This window comes from Nicotiana tabacum, chromosome 10, assembly GCF_000715075.1.
Source record: "Nicotiana tabacum cultivar K326 chromosome 10, ASM71507v2, whole genome shotgun sequence".
NCBI lineage: Eukaryota > Viridiplantae > Streptophyta > Magnoliopsida > Solanales > Solanaceae > Nicotiana > Nicotiana tabacum.
In genome coordinates, this window is record NC_134089.1 from 21,110,197 (window position 1) to 21,127,920 (window position 17,724).

At 36.7% G+C, this 17,724-nt stretch overlaps 1 protein-coding gene and 1 pseudogene across 2 annotated transcripts; both read left to right on the plus strand.

Moving 5' to 3' along the window:
* The first annotated feature begins 7,193 nt into the window (after positions 1-7,193).
* LOC107779873 (diaminopimelate epimerase, chloroplastic-like) lies at positions 7,194-17,176 on the plus strand. Of its 2 annotated transcripts, XM_075222692.1 has the most exons (10): positions 7,194-7,552; positions 8,129-8,296; positions 11,932-12,002; positions 13,990-14,047; positions 14,310-14,489; positions 15,728-15,812; positions 16,493-16,552; positions 16,659-16,732; positions 16,875-17,001; positions 17,083-17,176. In XM_075222692.1, the coding sequence occupies exons 1-9, from the start codon at positions 7,262-7,264 to the stop codon at positions 16,989-16,991; spliced, it is 1,104 nt and encodes a 367-aa protein (XP_075078793.1). In that variant the 5' UTR covers positions 7,194-7,261; the 3' UTR covers positions 16,992-17,001; positions 17,083-17,176. The 2 variants fall into 2 exon arrangements, with proteins under 2 accessions (XP_075078793.1, XP_075078792.1); XM_075222691.1 differs by having other exon boundaries at positions 16,875-17,176.
* On the plus strand, positions 12,234-13,983 carry LOC142164821 (ABC transporter F family member 1-like; annotated as a pseudogene).
* Positions 17,177-17,724: the final 548 nt, after the last annotated feature.

Consider the following 17,724-nt stretch of genomic DNA (forward strand, 5'->3'; position numbering starts at 1 on the left):
TGTCCTTCTCTGACTAGGGGCACCTGACTGGTACCCTCTCCCGCTGCTGTATCAAGCCGTCTACTAATCGTTTGCTTCCTAGTCGAAGGCATCACTGGAAAAAAACAAGGTGAATATTAGAGACAAACACTTACGACTCAACTCTACGCACGATCTAGATTCAGGAAGAAGGTAACAACCCTAGATGTCATGTAGCCTCCTGATTATAAATGTGGCGCGCTACACATCCATAATCAAGACTCTACTAGACACGGCTCATAGACAACCCCTAGGACAGACTTGCTCTGATACCAAGTTTGTCACGACCCAAACTGAAGGGCCATGACTAGCACCCGACCACACTTGCCGAGCACCAACGTACATTTCATCTAACCTTCATTATTATCTTTTAAGGCTGACGAGATCAATATAAATGGTAGACCTAGATCATGGACAACCAGCAATAAAATATGACGGCATGAACATACATAGCAGGGGATGACCAGACAATCAAGAAACTACATATAAGGTATGAGTTACCACGCTACTATGAATGACTATACAACAAAAACTAGCCGACAAGGCATACCAAACTATACATGAGCCGACACTTGTCTATGAGCCTCTAAAAGAACATAAGTGTTGCAACATAGCCGGAACAGGGCCCCGACATACCCATAATGTCTATAACAAAAATTGCATACCAAGACCAAGGCAAGTCCGGAGAAGGGATCTCACCAATCACCGCTGAACTGGACAGTCTACTGTGGTGGGGGAGTTGCACCTGCCTGTCTATCAGGACCTGCAGCACGACATGCAGCGTCCACAAATAAAAGGACGTCAGTACGAATAAAGTACTGAGTATGTAAGGCAAGGAACCATAAATACGATCAGTAATGTAAGCAAGGATAGAGAATATACAACCTGTAACATCTTAGTACCTCTGAGGGCTACTTACATGACATGCATGATACATATGTATAAATACATAAACCTTTAAAGCATTCGCCTCTGTGGGCATCATCATCATCATATCGTACCCGGCCATAATAGCCTCGGTAAAAAAAATGTACCCGGCCATCATAAGGCTCGGTAGAATCGTACCCGGCCACGTGGAGCTCGGTAAAACCCAACTGATCAGTGGTTGCACGATAGGTGTCGTACCCGGCCAACTATAGCGTGGCTCGATAGAGTAAAATAGATACATATATATAACGCATGCTCGACTCATGGAATCACATTCTAAACCTTTCGGAGTGACGTAAGGTTGGTATCCTCTGTACACGTTATTAGGACTAACTCTTCACTATGAACCTTATAAGAATCAGGAAGTACCAACAACATTGATAACATAAGAATAAGAGAAGCAACATTAACATCAATCGTTCCATAAGAGGGAAAACAATGTAAGTACTGGTAGCTTCTAAGAGTAGAGTATCTTGGAAGCTCGTTCATTACATTATGTACAATCGGAGTCGTGCAAAAGAAGGAAAGGGATAGCCTCACATACCTTGTATATACTGCCCCAATATCAAGCTATGCAATTGTCAAAACTCCTTAGTCTACAATAAGAGAAACGATACTATCGTTATCATTTAAGCGTCATAACTATTATGTATCGACCACAACCTATTTTACGATGAAACGGACAGCACCTCCCCTATATATATGACCTCACACCATTCAAAACAGTCACCAAACAGCCCAAACAACATCAATAATAAACATATTGAGCATCCCAAAATAGTCCACACACAGCCTAATCACTCCATACATACGACGACCACCGTAGTCGTGTCAAACAACCTGGAAATGTTACGAATAACTATCAGCCCATAACCCTACATATATATGGTATTTCTCCACACCCTTCCTCCCCCAAAACTCCACAAGATAGTAGTAAAATACGCAGCCCAACAACAATGCAAAACAATCTACAAAACAATAACATTACTAGCAAGCCTTTCGATATATATCTCACAAGTTCTAGCTTCAATGGCTTAGCCGCAACTTGAATAATCTTAAATACATATAGAGTAAGAGGTTCCTTACCTTTATACAGAAAGAACAAATCCAATTTGACCTTAAATTTCCATGAAATATCCCTCCAATGCTGCCACAACAACAAAAAAGCGAAACTAGCGATCAATTAGTGTTTTTCGGCACTAGAATCACTTTAGAAGGCTTGAAATCACCTAGGATTGATATTAAGAACATGAGGTAGTATTTACAGAACATAAACCCTTTAAAACAACCTCCCACACGAGCTGGAACGACACAAAAATGAGCAACAACAAGAAGAACAAGAGACTTACTAGCGCCACGGAATTCCCGACACTTGATTTGTGTTGTTTGCCCTTTTTTTGGGTCTTGAATATTGAGAGAACCTTGAGAGGATGTTCCTAGGGTTCTAAGGTCTGAAAATAGTGAGAAGAAATGACTTAAAACGGGTTGGAGGCATCCTATATAGGTCCAAATATCTTAAACCGACTTAGTGGGCCCCATAGAGGTGCTTGGCGCAGTCTCGCGAAAACGCGAATATCTCTCTACTACGAGATCGTATCGATGAACGGTTTAATGCGTTGGAAACTAGACTCATAGATCTTTAATTTGGTTGGTAGATCACCCCGTAATTCCTTGTAAATTATGAGAAAAGATTAGAAACATTTGACCCAATGTTTAAGTAAAATTATGAACCTAAGTTGCGACAACTTTTGTCGACTTTTGTTTCATAACTCGTTTGACTTCAAGACTTATGATACGGATATTATATGATTAAAATAACTTAATAAATGACCTCTTGAGTGTATTAAGCACCGCTAGATTATCTGAAAATACGAGTTACAACATCCTTGATTCGTTTAACTTCTAATACTGGTTAATCACCCTTATACACTCTTGTATCACTTAAGACCAATAGGATTGACTTCTTATCATCTAAAAGATAATTCTTTCTTGGATTTATGTTAACTAATATATGGCATGAACTAACACATGTGGATATGGGTTGTAACAGGGCGGTACCCCGGGTATCTGCTCTATACGTTCACTTTGCTCCTTGAGCTGTTTCTGCAAGGTTAGTACTAAATTTTGTAAATCAGAATTAATTACATTACCTGGTTCTCTCTCCTGCGGTTTACTGGGAGTTCCACCGCTGTCTGAGTTAACAAGCCCGGAACGAGGGTTTTCTATAGTGTTATTATTTGGAGTAGGTGTGGGTGTTGCAACAGGTAACTGGTTAACTAGCGCCTCAACAACTTTGTTGACCTGAGCAGTAATTAATTTATGCAAAGCTTCATCAACAGCTTCAGCATTTTCAAATTGAGCATACTCGTTTATTTGGGATCCATTAGGAGTACCCTCACGAGATTGCCGTGGAAAGTCCTGCGGAGTAGGAACTTGAATGTTAATATTATGTGGACCTCCCTGGCTTTGTTGGTTCTCTTGGTTTCCTGGGGTTTGTCATTGTTATTTGACATAATTGATGCAACAAGGAAGGTCAAGTGAAAAAAAATAGATTATCAGATTTCCGGTAACGGAACCAATTTGTTTAACCAAAAAAGAGAATTTTAGTCAAAGCTAGAATTTAGAAGAACGCGGGTTACTGATAATCAAAAAAATATGTAGAAGAAAGTAATTTGGGGTAACCAGAGTGTAATCAGGAGAAAAACAAGTGAATCAAAGTATATTTCAATTATATCTTGTGTTTACAAGTGATCAGATACCCCCCTTTTATAGATATCTTGAAGATATGCATTTTCCCCAAATCATAATGAGGCTATTATGAATAATTAAAGACATTAAATGCTACGTTACACAATCATTGTAATCAATACAAATTCTCTAACGTATCTAATATCTAATGCCTGTCGAATTCCGTATCTGCGCTCTTTATTATGGTCAGATCCCTTCCTTTTGATAAATGACTTAAATAGGTACGAGCGCTGAATCCTTCGAATGTCCTCCCATGCCTCTTACTTTGCCTTTGCTCGTTTCTATTGCTGCCCGTGCCTCTTGACTAATTATAATTCTTTGACTATTTGACCAGTCCACATGTCTCAATATGTCACTTACATATATAAATGTAATTTTTTTCAATACAAATATATATATATATATATATATATATATATATATATATATATATTGTACTTGAGCCTTCATTTTCTATAATTTTTTTGCAATGTGAGAAATGATTATGGCTCTTCTATCTAATCATTTGAGTACAATGATTGTAATATGCAGAACTTATGATCAATGGAATGGTTTGTTATTAAAAGTAGTACTCAGACATACCCATAATTTTTATTAGGTCGTGTCAAAATATATAAAAAAAATACACGAAAAGAATCAAGAAGAACCAACATATAGTAATAATATGTCATTAGGTTATTTTTAATCTAACTACACAATATAATTTTTCAGACAAAAGGTGGTCAATTATTTGACACCCTCTTCGGATAAAGTGGCTCCGCAATTGACTCCCTTTATTTTAATTCATGTGATGTAGTATGAGTTACATGAAATTTGAGAAAAAAATGAAAATTGTTATAATTTGTGATCATAATATGAGGCTATAAAAAATTCATTAATTAAATATAAAATGAGTAAAATAAAAAGCTTAAAATTAGATTATTTGGAAATACAGAATAGTATATTCTTTTTTTACGTCGATTGATCAGGTACAACACGTTGTCTCAACATCTCAACAAAAAGATTAACAACATCCTCGTTACGTCCTTTCTGACTATACCCTCTAATCACAACATTTCTCTCAAGGATTATCCGAAAGATTTCCATAGCTTCATCAAACTTCTCTTCTTTGAGATACCCACATACTAAAGTTGTGTAAGAAACCACATTTGGCACATGGGTATCCTCAAAAACAAGTTGAGCTTCCTCAATGCTGCTTAGCTTTACATAAAGATCCAAAAGTGCACTACCCACGTAAACATTTGACTGAAGGCCAAGTTTATTGAAATGACATGAAATTGCTTTCCTGAATTAAGGTCTTTAAGAACAACAGAAGAGTGAGTTACAGTGCCTAAAGTGAACTCATTTGGTCTAACATCATACTCAAACATTCTTGAGAAGATTGTTATTGCTTTCTTGTGATGATTCAGTCTAGTAAAACGGCTAACCAAAGCTGTAGCAGATACTACATCACATTTAGGCAATTCATCGAACATGGAATCTGCACTTTTTCCACATTGAGAAATAAGAATGCTAGGCTCAATGGTTGGAACTCCAAGGTTGTGCAAATGTTCTCGAGCATTTGGGGCTTGGCTGAGGAGTCTACAAATTGAACTTCGGGCTCTTATACATACTCGCATATATGTAAAAGATAATCGAGTAGAATGGAATGGAACAGATACAGAGAATTCATAAAAATCCAACAAATTTAAGGGAATTATTGGGTGTGTCACAATTCACAAACTAACAATTGGTCTTTGTTTCTTCACTTGGTTTAAACAAACTCACAATTTTTTGTCCCGTCAATGATCCACTCTATGATTTTTTTGTTGAACTGCATTCAAATTTCGTAAAAATGGCATGGGTAGCCACTATTTAAGGTGGTATTTATTTTTTATCCAGCAATTCTAATGAATAAAAATAGCCACTACTCTATTAAAATTAATATAAAAAGACATTTTTACCCTTTCTCCCATTGATTTTCTTCTCAAACCCTCGCTTCTCACTCTGCATCGAATACATGGGCTCTGATTTCTTGATTAAGAACTAAACAAGCTGGGCGTGGCTCTTGAAGAGGAAGTTAGTTCATTTAATCTGGAATTTTTAGCTGAAAAATACAAGAAAAGGAAAAGAAAAACACAAACAAGTGTTTCTCTTTTCTCTGTTTGAGATATTCACAAACAAAAATTAGTGCAAATGGGGTATTTGTTGAAAGAGATTTTGAATACAGTTTGTGGAGTGAATTAACGGTATTAGGCTATTTTTTGGAAGTAGAAGATCAGTTGCCAGAATATCAATTGAGTTTTCATATTTCAATGAATCAAATTCTCTTTTTATTTATGTGGGTCCTGAACTTAGAGTTGGAAGTTCTAAAATTAAGGATATTTGGTCCTTAACTTAGAGTTACATGCATAGAAATTAAGGACAGACAATCCTTAACTTAGAGTTACAAGTTCAAAAGTTAAGGACACTTGGTCCTGAACTTAGACTAACAAGCTCAAAAGTTAAGGACTATAGGTCCTCAACTTACAGTTACAAGTTCAAAAGTTAAGGACAGTAGATCCTGAAGTTTGAGTTCCAAGTTCAAAAGTTAAGGATAATAGGTCCTTAACTTTGAATTCCAAGTTCAAAAGTTAAGGACACTTGGTCCTTAACTTTGAGTTACAAGTTAAAAAGTTAAGGACACTTGGTCCCGAATTTCAAGTTTCAAGTTCAAAAGTTAAGGACACTTGGTCCTTAACTTTGAGTTCCAAGTTTAAAAATTAAGGACATTTGGTCCTGAACTTTGACTTACAAGTTCCAAAAGTTAAGGACACTTAGTCCTTAACTTTGAATTCCAAGTTCAAAAGTTAAGGACATTTGGTCCTGAACTTAGACTTACAAGTTCAAAACTTAAGGACATTTGGTCCTGAACTTAGACTAACAAGTTCAAAAGTTAAGGACATGCAGTCCTTAACTTACAGTTACAAGATCAAAAGTTAAGGGCAATAGGTTCTTAACTTTGACTTACAAGTTCAAAAGCTAAGGACGTTTAGTCTTTAAGTTTGAGTTCCAAGTTCAAAAGTTAATGACATGTAGTCCTGAAATCCTGAAGTTAAGTTCAAAAGTTAAGGACATATAGTCCTGAAGTCCTGAACTTAGAGTTCCAAGTTCAAAAGTTAAGGACATGTAGTCCTGAAGTCCTGAACTTAGAGTTCTAAGTTCAAAAGTTAAGGACATGAGCAGAAGAGTATTTTCGTCCAGGCAATTAAAGTTTAATAAAGCAGTGGCTAAAGACTAAAGATATTTTAAACAATAACTTAAGAGTAAATACATGTGTTATTAGTGGCTAACCGTGCACTTCCCCTCAAATTTCATAGGCTTTAACAGAAATTAACTTTAGACCCGATTTTAAATGGTTAAATTTTAAAAACTTTGTAAATTTTGACTATTCTTTAAAAAGGTCACTAAAAAAGGCTATTCGTGCACTTCCACGTGTGAATTACAATTGCAGTCCCAGGAATTTTTTAAAGAGAAAAAGAAACCCTGAAAGTTCCCACAGAAGTCATTTTTGACTCTCCTTGTAGCTCCTCACTGACCAACTCCTCCAATGGCGATAGCCGCCGCCATTACACTGCCTCTTACAGCTCCAACCCGTCGTTCTCTTTCTTCTACTTCCGCTAATTTCGTTCGATTTTCCTCTCCGCTAACTCCACAACCAAAAAATCTCAAATTCGCCGCCGGTAGCGGAACACAGTGCCCTAGTTTCCGCATTTGTGCGACATCTTCAATGAGAATCGAAGCTCCGGAGAAAGGCTCTCCAGATTCTTTCCTTGATCGTAAAGAAAGCGGAATTCTTCACTTCGTCAAGTATCACGGCCTCGGCAACGACTTCATATTAGTAATAATGCACTGCTCAATATTTGAATATTATTTTTTCTATTTTTCCGAGGAATTTGGATATGTGCTGTCAAAGTAAAAGACATGCCGCAGTTGTTTCCCGTTATCTTGGTCAACTGCATCTATTTTGTGATGCAGAGTTATAATGTTTCACATTTTTGAAGTATCGTCCTTCCTCTGTCACGATTTTGGGATTTTTAAATCCTGTATTTTGGTTTGGGACTCAAAATTTTGAGTCTTTTTACTAGATTATTGCCTCAATAAATGTGGCTTTATATAAATAACAGTGGACATTTTAAAAATGCTGAAAGTATGTTTTCTTATTTGAATGAGCTCACATTTTAAGATTTGGAGAGAAAATCCTATGCTTGTGATACTTACACTTTTAAGAAAATAATCCTATGTTTGTGAATCATGACTAGCTGTCCATGACTGTGATGTTTTAGTGTTTGGAGAAGTACGTGTAGAAGCATGAACTCAGAGGAAAATAATCATGATTTGCTTAATTCTTTGGTCTTTAATCTTTTATTTTGGGTGTTTGATTAGATGCTCATCTTATCCATGATTGTTTGAGCAGGTTGACAATAGAGATACAACAGAACCTAAGGTCAGTCCTGATCAAGCTGTGAAACTATGTGACAGAAACTTCGGGATTGGTGCTGATGGCGTGATATTTGCAATGCCGGGTGTCAATGGCACTGATTATACCATGAGGATCTTCAATTCAGATGGAAGTGAGCCAGAGGTAATATTGCTTATTTCTGAAATTTAGAATTGATTGCATCTCTGTCTCTGGAGGATTAGTTTGACTTATCTTTTACGTCTAGAAGTTGCATGTTTGTGTACATTTGTGCAAATTTTTTCTTGATGAAAGGAGAGAATTGTGGTTGAAACTATCTCGCTTTTCATCCAGTCTCTCTCTATCTTCTATGTTTCTTATCTTCTTTTCTCTTTGCCAATTTTCTGTCAGCTGTTGTTGGATCTTGGTTTACGTAGCTATTGTGTGAAAGATCGAAAAGTATTATGCTTATAGCAATCCTTAGGTACAGTATTAGAATGCTGTGACATGTAATCAGATGACCAGTATAATTGTCTACTAAGTTTGCGTATATCTAGTAGTCCTCAAATTTATTTGTATAGTTCATACCAACTTCTGTTTCTTTCTGATTGTTCCTTCCCATAGTTGAGTCCACTGGAATATTTGAAGACTTTATTTCTGAGACCCTATATGCAATAGATTCTTGCCTGAGCTACAATTTGCTTTATCGTTTATTCCCAGTTTGATACAGGTGCTTTCTGGGCATACTTATTTTATTTTGTTCTGTATGTGTCTTCTGTGAAAATGGTATATGCTTCCTGGACTCTTTAATAGGGTTGGAGTGACTGTGTGTTGACATAACATTACACTGTGAAGACTTGTGAAGTCTTCATTTTCTAGGACCGTATTTGCAATACATTCTTGCCTGGGCCTGAACCACATGTATTGAAATTACTTTATTGCTTATGCCTAGTTTAATGCAGGTGCTTTCTGGGCATACTTATTTTATGTAAAGAAGAGAAGTATCAAAACTTAGGCATTTTACTCATTTTGTTGAACAGTGCCAGCTATCTGAGGTTGGTTGGTTCATGAACTAGTCAGGCTTGGTTCAATTTTGTTTTTACCACTACTCGGCTCAAGTGCTGGAACTCTTTGCTATGTTGAAGTTGAGATCCATGGTTGTAACCTCTTTGAAAGCCTGTCTCATGCAACATTTATTTCCTAGTGTGCGTTTCCATTAGAGTCATTTTTCCTTTAGGCGCTTATTCAATTAAGTGCTACTTCTGTGCTGATTTACTTCATTTAACAATTAACATGTACTTTGTCACACTCATGATTGGTCAAACGGGCCCTTTTCCAGGGAGAATCGTCATATGAATGAGATATTGGTTGAATATTATGTACTGCCTAACATCCAGTTAGATTGTTTGTTTTAATGTTTAGCTATTTCCCAGATACTTTGACGCATCAATGACTGATTATTGCATTGCATATGCTTATTTGAGATTGGCTTTCTGGATGATCTGATGATTTTTTTTAGTAGGATCTCAAGCAGCTGTGACATATTCGAATGGTATTGACTTATACATAAGTTTAGCATTTGCAAGGTTTGCTCCTCTGACAAGCCTTGGTTATGTCTCATCATAGCTCGCTTGACCTTTAACCAAGCCAACATCGAGTGAGGTCTTGACTATGTTCTTCCTGCGGGCCTAATAAGGTAGTGCTGCCATATGCATTGGTTATAATAAATACAGGCCAAGTATTTTGACCTATCCTATACATATTTATGGCGTTGCCCAAATTAAGTGAAGTTGAAAGCTGCTTAAGTACCTGTTCATTAAAAAAAGAATAATTGGGTTCATTGGTTGAAGGGCATACGAAGTGATATAATTAGACGGTGGTACAAGATTGATTCCTGTCTAAAACTATCTTTTTGGACGTTATGTAAGGAAAGGACCCAGAGATCCTTTGAGGGGAGTTTCACTTGGCATTCCTTCCATAATGTTTAAATTGTTTTGTTGGAACAGTCCTTGTGATCTAAATGATGCAAATCAACTTTTTTTGACTTCATTTGCCAGTTAAGGTTTTTGTAGGAGTTTACAAGACTTTTTAATATATAGCATCCACTGGATGCTGTGATTGATAGAATTTTTGTTACTTGAAAATCTGGTCATAACAATTAAGAATTTGGTTTGGCTGGCTCAAAATTGCACTTAATGAATACTTAAAAAATGTGCAGCTGGGTTTCTTATTGTAGTGGCACATGTAATAATGTTTTCTACCTTTTTCCTGAATATGCTTGTAGCCGACCCCAGCTAGCTTGGGATTAAGGTATAGTTCTGAAAATTCTTGCAAGGGCTTTTACAATGCATTGTTTTTGTTTTTATGAACAGTGCAGTCAGTAGAACCGACATCTGTTTACCTATTAAAAAAAGTAATGACATCTGTTAGGATAAGGGATTATGTTATTGTTTTGTGCTTACAAGCAATGAACCTTTTGGGAAATGGTTCGTTCTGTTTCCTTTCCTAACTATCACATACAGATTCTGGGAGGAGGTTTTGGCTGAAGGGGGTTAAGAGACTTAAAATACATAATGAGAGCCTTCTTACAAAGTGGCTACGGAGATATTCTTCAGTGGAAAATAGATTATGGAAAAGGGTAATTCAGAAGAAGTACAGAGAAAAGGATTGGTGGAGTACAACAGTTGTGAGTAGACCTCATGGTGCAGGAGTCTGAAAATTTGTTAGAGTTCAGTGACAGATGTTATTAAAGTTGGAGATGGGAGGATGGATAGTGAGTTTTGGCATGATTCCTGGATAGGTCATTCTCCACTTGAAGTTAGATATCCTGATTTACTCAGTATGTCAAATAAAAGTGAAACCACAAAAACTCAAGTCATAACAGAAATGGTTGGTTTGAGAATAAGAAGAGACTGTTTTTACCGGAAACAGATAGGCTGTATGACCTGCTAAAGGATGTGCATCAGGGATTTAAGTTAACAGAGGAGGACAGGATGTAAATAGATCAACGAAAATGGCAGATTTACTGTACGATCTTATTACAAAATTTTTAGTAGAGAAAAAGCATGTTTTTGATTTTTTTCCTAAAGGTCTTGGAATTTAATCTGGAGATCAAACACTCTTTTTAAAGTCTCTTGCTTTTGCTGGGTATTAGCTCATGATTCTTGTCTTACTCATGTGTATCATACCTGCAGCATGTGGCTATTTTCTGAAGGAGAAATAGTTGTTCAGAAGGCAATTGTGGAAGTTGTTTTGTTACATTTTCTTTTCCTAAGCTCATACTGGAAGATAAAACCTGCAATAGTGCCTTGTATGCATGTTATTGTTCAACTTTACTTTGGTTTGTTCCTCAATTCTTGCCGTGATTTCTAAGACATTATATACACATCTGTGTTGAATCTGGTCTTCTGTCCATTTCATTGTTCATCTTATGAGAACTTGGATTCAGCCTGTGTTTCTTTCCAGTATCGCTTTCTTTGTTTGGCAAGTGAAAAGAAAAAGATTTTAAAAGATTGGAAGATTCTGTTTGCGGCAAAATATGACCCTTTTCTGATGGAGTATATAAACATAATTGAGTGACTTTATTTTCATGAAGCAGAAAATCACTTGGATATGTAGTTAGGTCATTCCTTCTTTGTCCATGTTCTTTTCCTTTCCGTTCTGTGATATAGAATGAAAGGAAGCATGATACACCATTCTTATCTTCATCTACACCACAGCAACAAAAAGTGCCTTTTTGTTTAGTTTTTTTTTTTATTTCTTTCACTCCATTTGAGTTGAAATTTGTGCTTGTTAACAGTATATCCTTTTTGTAAATACAGATGTGTGGCAATGGAATTCGATGCCTTGCCAAATTTATAGCTGAGCTTGAGAACTCCCGTGGAAAGCGAAGGTCTCTACATTCTATTTCTTTCTATATGTACAGTAATCTATTTTATTGAGCCTTGTATATTTGCCAAATATTTCCTGGTTTATGTTTTAGAAATTACTTTCTTTTACTTGTTTCTTTGTATTGAAAACTCCCGGTGAAATTGAAGCTTCTTTAAACTTGCTTATTTGGTTCTAGAAACAGGGGTAGACCTATTCATGTTAGCTAGACCATAAGGAAACTCGAAAACCATGACCTGATAACCTCATCTACAAGAACCTTGATTTTGGTGTAGATCTTGATTCCAGGATAGCACTAGTGGGGCCTAATGGAGCTGGAAAGAGCACACTGCTTAAGCTGATGATAGGGGACTTATTCCCCACTGATGAAATGGTTACGCAGCATAATCACCTTAAAATTGCGCAGTACACCTGTACTAGGCTGAGATGCTAGACATGGAAATGTCAGCTCTTTAGTACAAGATGAAGGAGCATCCTGGGAAATAGGAAGAGAGGATGAGGGCTGCAATTGAGAAGTTTGGCCTCACAGGTAAAGCTCTAGTAATCCTCACAAAGAGTTTGTCAGATGGTCAACTTGTCGGGTGATTTTTGCTTGGTTGGCTTATAGGCAACCTCACATGCTTCTGTTAGATGAGCCAACCAGCCATCTGGATATTGAGACAATTGACTCACTTGGTGAGGCTTTGAATGGATGGGGTGGTGGGATCGTTCTAGTTAGTCATGATTTTAGGCTCAGAAACCTGGTTACCCTATGAGATATGGGTATGTGACAATCAGGCTTTGACACGGTGGGAGGGTGACATCATGGACTTTTAACAAACTTCGAAACAAGAGCCGATTGGGTGATTGAAGCAGATATTCTTTATGTGCAATAGTTATATTAGAAAGTGATGGTTTCACTTTTTCTTCTTGGTCGTTGTTCACTGTCAAAGGGAACTGTGAAATATTATCGGGCCCATTAAGTAAGCTGACGAGGAGAAAGTAAAGGTTTATTGGTCACCAATGACCAATAAAACCTAGTCATGTTAGCTAAACCATGCCTAGAGCTGATGCTAGAGAGAGGTAGTGATTGTACCATGGTCATCGTATGAATCTCTACTTGTTGCTTAGTGCACAATTTCTACTGTCTTTACATATTCTCTTGGGTTTTGGTGAGAATACATGTGAGCGTATTTCTTATGTTGACATCATATCTGTTATGTATCACGATATTATCGCTATGTTATACTTCAGATTTTGGGATTCTGAAAGCTATTATGGAAAATTTTCAAAAATTATTCTTCTGTTTAAGGTTTACTATTAATAGAATATTTGCGGTACTTGTCTATTGAAGTAGTATCATCAATGCTGTATGTAAAACTCCTGAACACCAGATGATATTTCGGTTAATGCCTCAATGACTGTATACCTGAATATATTCTAGTGGCTTGGATGGTTGATGCGTCTGTCCATAGTCAGAAAATAAATGTATCTCTGGGAAGCTGTAATTTTACCAGTTGCATAAATATGACCACGATCCCTAACAAGTTTCTGCATAAATTAAAAGCGATAAAGCACCCAAGCATTTGGCCTAGTGGTCGAGGAAGTGGGTTGAGAACTATCTGGTTTTAGGTTCAAATCCTAACGGAGCAAAACACGGGGTGATTTCATCTTCCCATCTTTCCAAGCTTTGGTGGAGAGAGTTACCTGGTACCTATGATGGTGGGAGGTAGCAGGTATCCCTTGGAACTAGTCGAGGTTCGCGCAAGCTGGCTCGGACACCACAGTTATAAGAAAAAGTGATAAGATTGATTGCATCTTGTTTTCAGTGTGCTCAATCAGATTCTGATGACTGATAGGATTGATTGAATTAATTGTCAGTGTGATTGTTATAGCTCACTTATCCTGTTATATGCCTAAATTTGATAATGGCATTTGATTGCATCTGATGAATATGGTTTTCTTATATGGTGTGGATTCTGATTGACAATCATGTCTTTTTAAACTTGTAGTTTCACCATACATACAGGGGCTGGACTTATTGTTCCTGAGATTCAAGAAGATGGAAAGGTAAATTCATTTTTTTCAGCCAATTTAACTAGGCTAAGGCACTATTGTGCTGAGCAGATCGGATGCGTAAGATCACATAGCTGACCCAACTAGTTTGGGGATAGTTGATTAACTGATTGTAGGAACGACTGCACACTATAAGCTTTCAGTACTGATGTTTTATTCTTCCTTTGAAGATATTTCAGATTATTTTGCATTAAATAGTAAAGCAATCATGTGGTTTGCCTTTTTGTTCAGATTTAATATTTGCTTCTTGTTTCAGGTTAGGGTTGACATGGGTGAACCCATTCTGAAGGCATCAGATGTGCCCACGAAACTACCGCCTAATAGAGATCAATCTGTTGTTAAAGCAAGACTAGATGTTGATGGAAGTGCATGGAACGTGACCTGTGTCAGCATGGGAAATCCTCATTGTGTCACTTTTGGTACAGAACAAAGCCAGGTATTCTTCTTTGAAATAATTCTATTTGGTACCATTTGTGTGGACCAAAGGCTGATAGTAATACCATTGATTTCATAAGTTGTTATAAGTAAAATTTTCTGGTATCCTTATAGATCAAATTGCTGATATCCTCACCAAAAGCCTATCCATATGAAGATGTCAATTTCTCCAAGACAAGCTTGCAACGATATCCACACAACCGCAATAGAGGATAGATAACCATGTAGTTCAAAATACAAATGGTGGCCTGTGATAACTCACGAATTATCAAAACACAAATGACCCCATTTTCCGAGTGCAGTTGACAAGAAGTTCATTTCACTAAACAAATCAGTAATTCAACTCCATTTAATTTCCTCCGCTAACAACAAAAATATATGTTATATGAAATTATTTATCATCAATTACTGCCTCCTAAAACATCAGTATGTTAGATCAAATGTGAACTCATTTAAGAAAAGTGTGCCAAGTAGTAAATGTGTACCAGTAAAACGAAGCTCAGCCGACAAAAAATGGGACTAAATGAATGGCCAGGTTTGTATCAGATCTTCGGGATGGAATCTGCTTATATGAACTACTTCAATAGAGATTTTTCTTTAGTGACTTTCTTTCTTTTCTTCTTGGTCTTGAGGTTTGATCTTCCACTTCTCTTCTAGCATCCATTCAAACAGTGCTGCCCGAGGAATCTTCTTGTAAAAACCCATATCTTTTACGTTAGAACGTGTCGTAGTTGATCCATATGAACTCGGAGGATTACGGTTATTCGTAAAGTTATAGTATGATTTACCCGGTGAGTTTGGATCCTTGTTAGTATATACAAGGATATACCAAGTGAAAGTAAATTGTAGGAGTTGGCTAATTATTATTAGTATTCTATGAAAAGACCAACTGAAGATTGTTGCGCTAAACATTGTACCAAGCTTTTCACTCTGTAAATCAGCTTCTTAGACATCTCATGTTTTATCTAAGAAATCAAGTCAATTGTTTTGTTATTTTCTTTAGCCGAACCGAAGTAAATATTCTTTGGATATTAATTTCACCCCCCCCCCCCCCCCATGAAAACTAGTCATATCATTTTCCTATTCTAAGAATTTAGATTACCTGATATATTATTTCGTTAATTGACAGTATGCTTCTGCATGTGCAGAAATAGAAAACAGAAACAATTCACAATCTTGCGTCTCCCTCTCATTTACCAGGCTTGATTGCTTTCCATTTTACTGCTTATCATACAACAGGATTTGCAAGTAGATGAATTGAATTTAGCAGACATTGGTCCAAAGTTTGAACATCATGTGATGTTCCCTGCCCGCACTAACACAGGTCAGTTTAAATCTATCAGTTTGGGAACTTTAATCGTTTTAACGATGCAGGAGTATGATCTTCACAACATCCTTATTATTTTCTCGTTACAAAAAGATTTTGAACCTCATAACAAGAAATTTTGGTGTCTCTATCTCATCTCTATCTCGGTTGTATTAGCACGATTTTTCATTTGGAATCTCCTAAATCTAGGGGTTATGGACCCTGGTTTTTTAACATTATTGTTCTTCTCCTTTTAACTAAATGTAGCAGAATTGGTTTCTCGTGTATAATGTGGCATTGGAAAGAAATGAAGATTGAATGCAAGCAAAAATACCTGAGATTCTGTTTTTGGTTAATCAGTTTGGTTCTCTGTACTACTTTGGCAAGCCATTCATGGTTATTGAACTCGATTATCATTTACGATCTAAAGTGACTGAGTAGTTGTCATTCTGCATGCATCATCCGTTTCTGTTAGCACTTTCTTGGGTGGGATCTGCACATTAAGTGGAAATGAACTCAAGTAATTTTCAAGTTTGTCATTTATGTTCAAGATGTAGCTCCCAAATTGAGAGTGCACTGTAGCTTTATGACCGTTTGATCAGAATTTTCTCAAGTAATATTACGTGCACGTTATGACCGTTTGATCAGAATTTTCCCTGCAATTTTATTTAAATATGACATATTTGTTTGATTTGCAGAATTTGTACAAGTCTTCTCCCCAACACACCTTAAGATGCGTGTCTGGGAGCGTGGTGCAGGTTTGTTTTCTGAACACAAATAACTTTAACCCACAAATATTTGATGTATTAGATAGGCCAAGTTATCTATGAAATATAACTTTATATTTAACCTTGACGAGTATAGGTGCGACACTAGCCTGTGGGACAGGAGCTTGTGCCGTTGTTGTTGCAGCAGTGCTCGAGGATCGTGCTGCAAGGGTAAGAAGTTGATAACCTTTATAGGTTAATGTTGTAAAAACGAAAATCATGTCAAGTATGTCTATCTGTGTCTGTCCCATATATTTATTTTCGTTATTGATTACTCCTTTTTGATCATTGCCCTTTCCCATTCTGGTAACAGCGGTGTACTGTTGATTTGCCTGGCGGGCCTCTGGATATTGAGTGGAGTGAGAAAGACAACCATATCTACATGACGGGGCCAGCAGAGGTAGTTTTCTATGGGTCAGTTCCTCTTTAAGCCCTTGAATGTAAGTTTATTTTAACTTCATACATTCTGTAAGCTATTTAAATCTTTTAGAATTCATAAGTAAGCTCCAAATGTTTGCCAGTTTTGTTAGAAGATGAAAGAAATGCAGAAGAATGGATCTTGGATAACCAGATTACTTTAATTGTTGCCTTAAATTGAGCTTTTTCTTCTTTCCTATCTCCTTTTGCGGCGATTTCTCAAAGATGTAAACTGTTACTCTTTGTGTTAGTTTCGTATTGACTTCTCGAAGTTGTATAAGTATCATTAGTGAAGGAGCAGGCTGCTCACACTATCGCTCATAGAATTAATGGGTTGTGTTGAGCTTAGAGAAATTACATTAGGCATAGACCTGTACATACCATGTACAAGATCTACCCGAGCCATTGACATACCTAGTTTACGCCATCAAGTGCTAACGTGTAAAGTAATTAGTTGAATTAAGAGGCTTTTTATATTATGTAATTATTCGGTGTTCCACAGAGCACAGAGAGTACATGTTGATGGAAATATATAGACATAAGGGCTATGTGTAGATAATGAATATCTTACCTTTAGTTTTTAGTTTGTGATTTTGTGTTGAAATAGTGTTCACCTTCCTAATAATGAAAATTTCAGATACATTACATATGTTCATACCCGTACAATTTTTTTCACTCTATTAGTAAAAATAAAATGTAATTTGTGTAAGAGCTTTATATTTTTTCAGACTTGTTAAAAGTACCAA

Bases quoted from the DNA above. Each gene is read 5' to 3' on its own strand.
- LOC107779873 (XM_075222691.1), top strand. From the start codon at position 7,262: ATGGCGATAGCCGCCGCCATTACACTGCCTCTTACAGCTCCAACCCGT. The intron at 15,813-16,492 runs GTCAGTTTAAAT...TTTGATTTGCAG, and splicing joins CCCTGCCCGCACTAACACAG to AATTTGTACAAGTCTTCTCC. The intron at 16,733-16,874 runs GTAAGAAGTTGA...TTCTGGTAACAG, and splicing joins TCGAGGATCGTGCTGCAAGG to CGGTGTACTGTTGATTTGCC.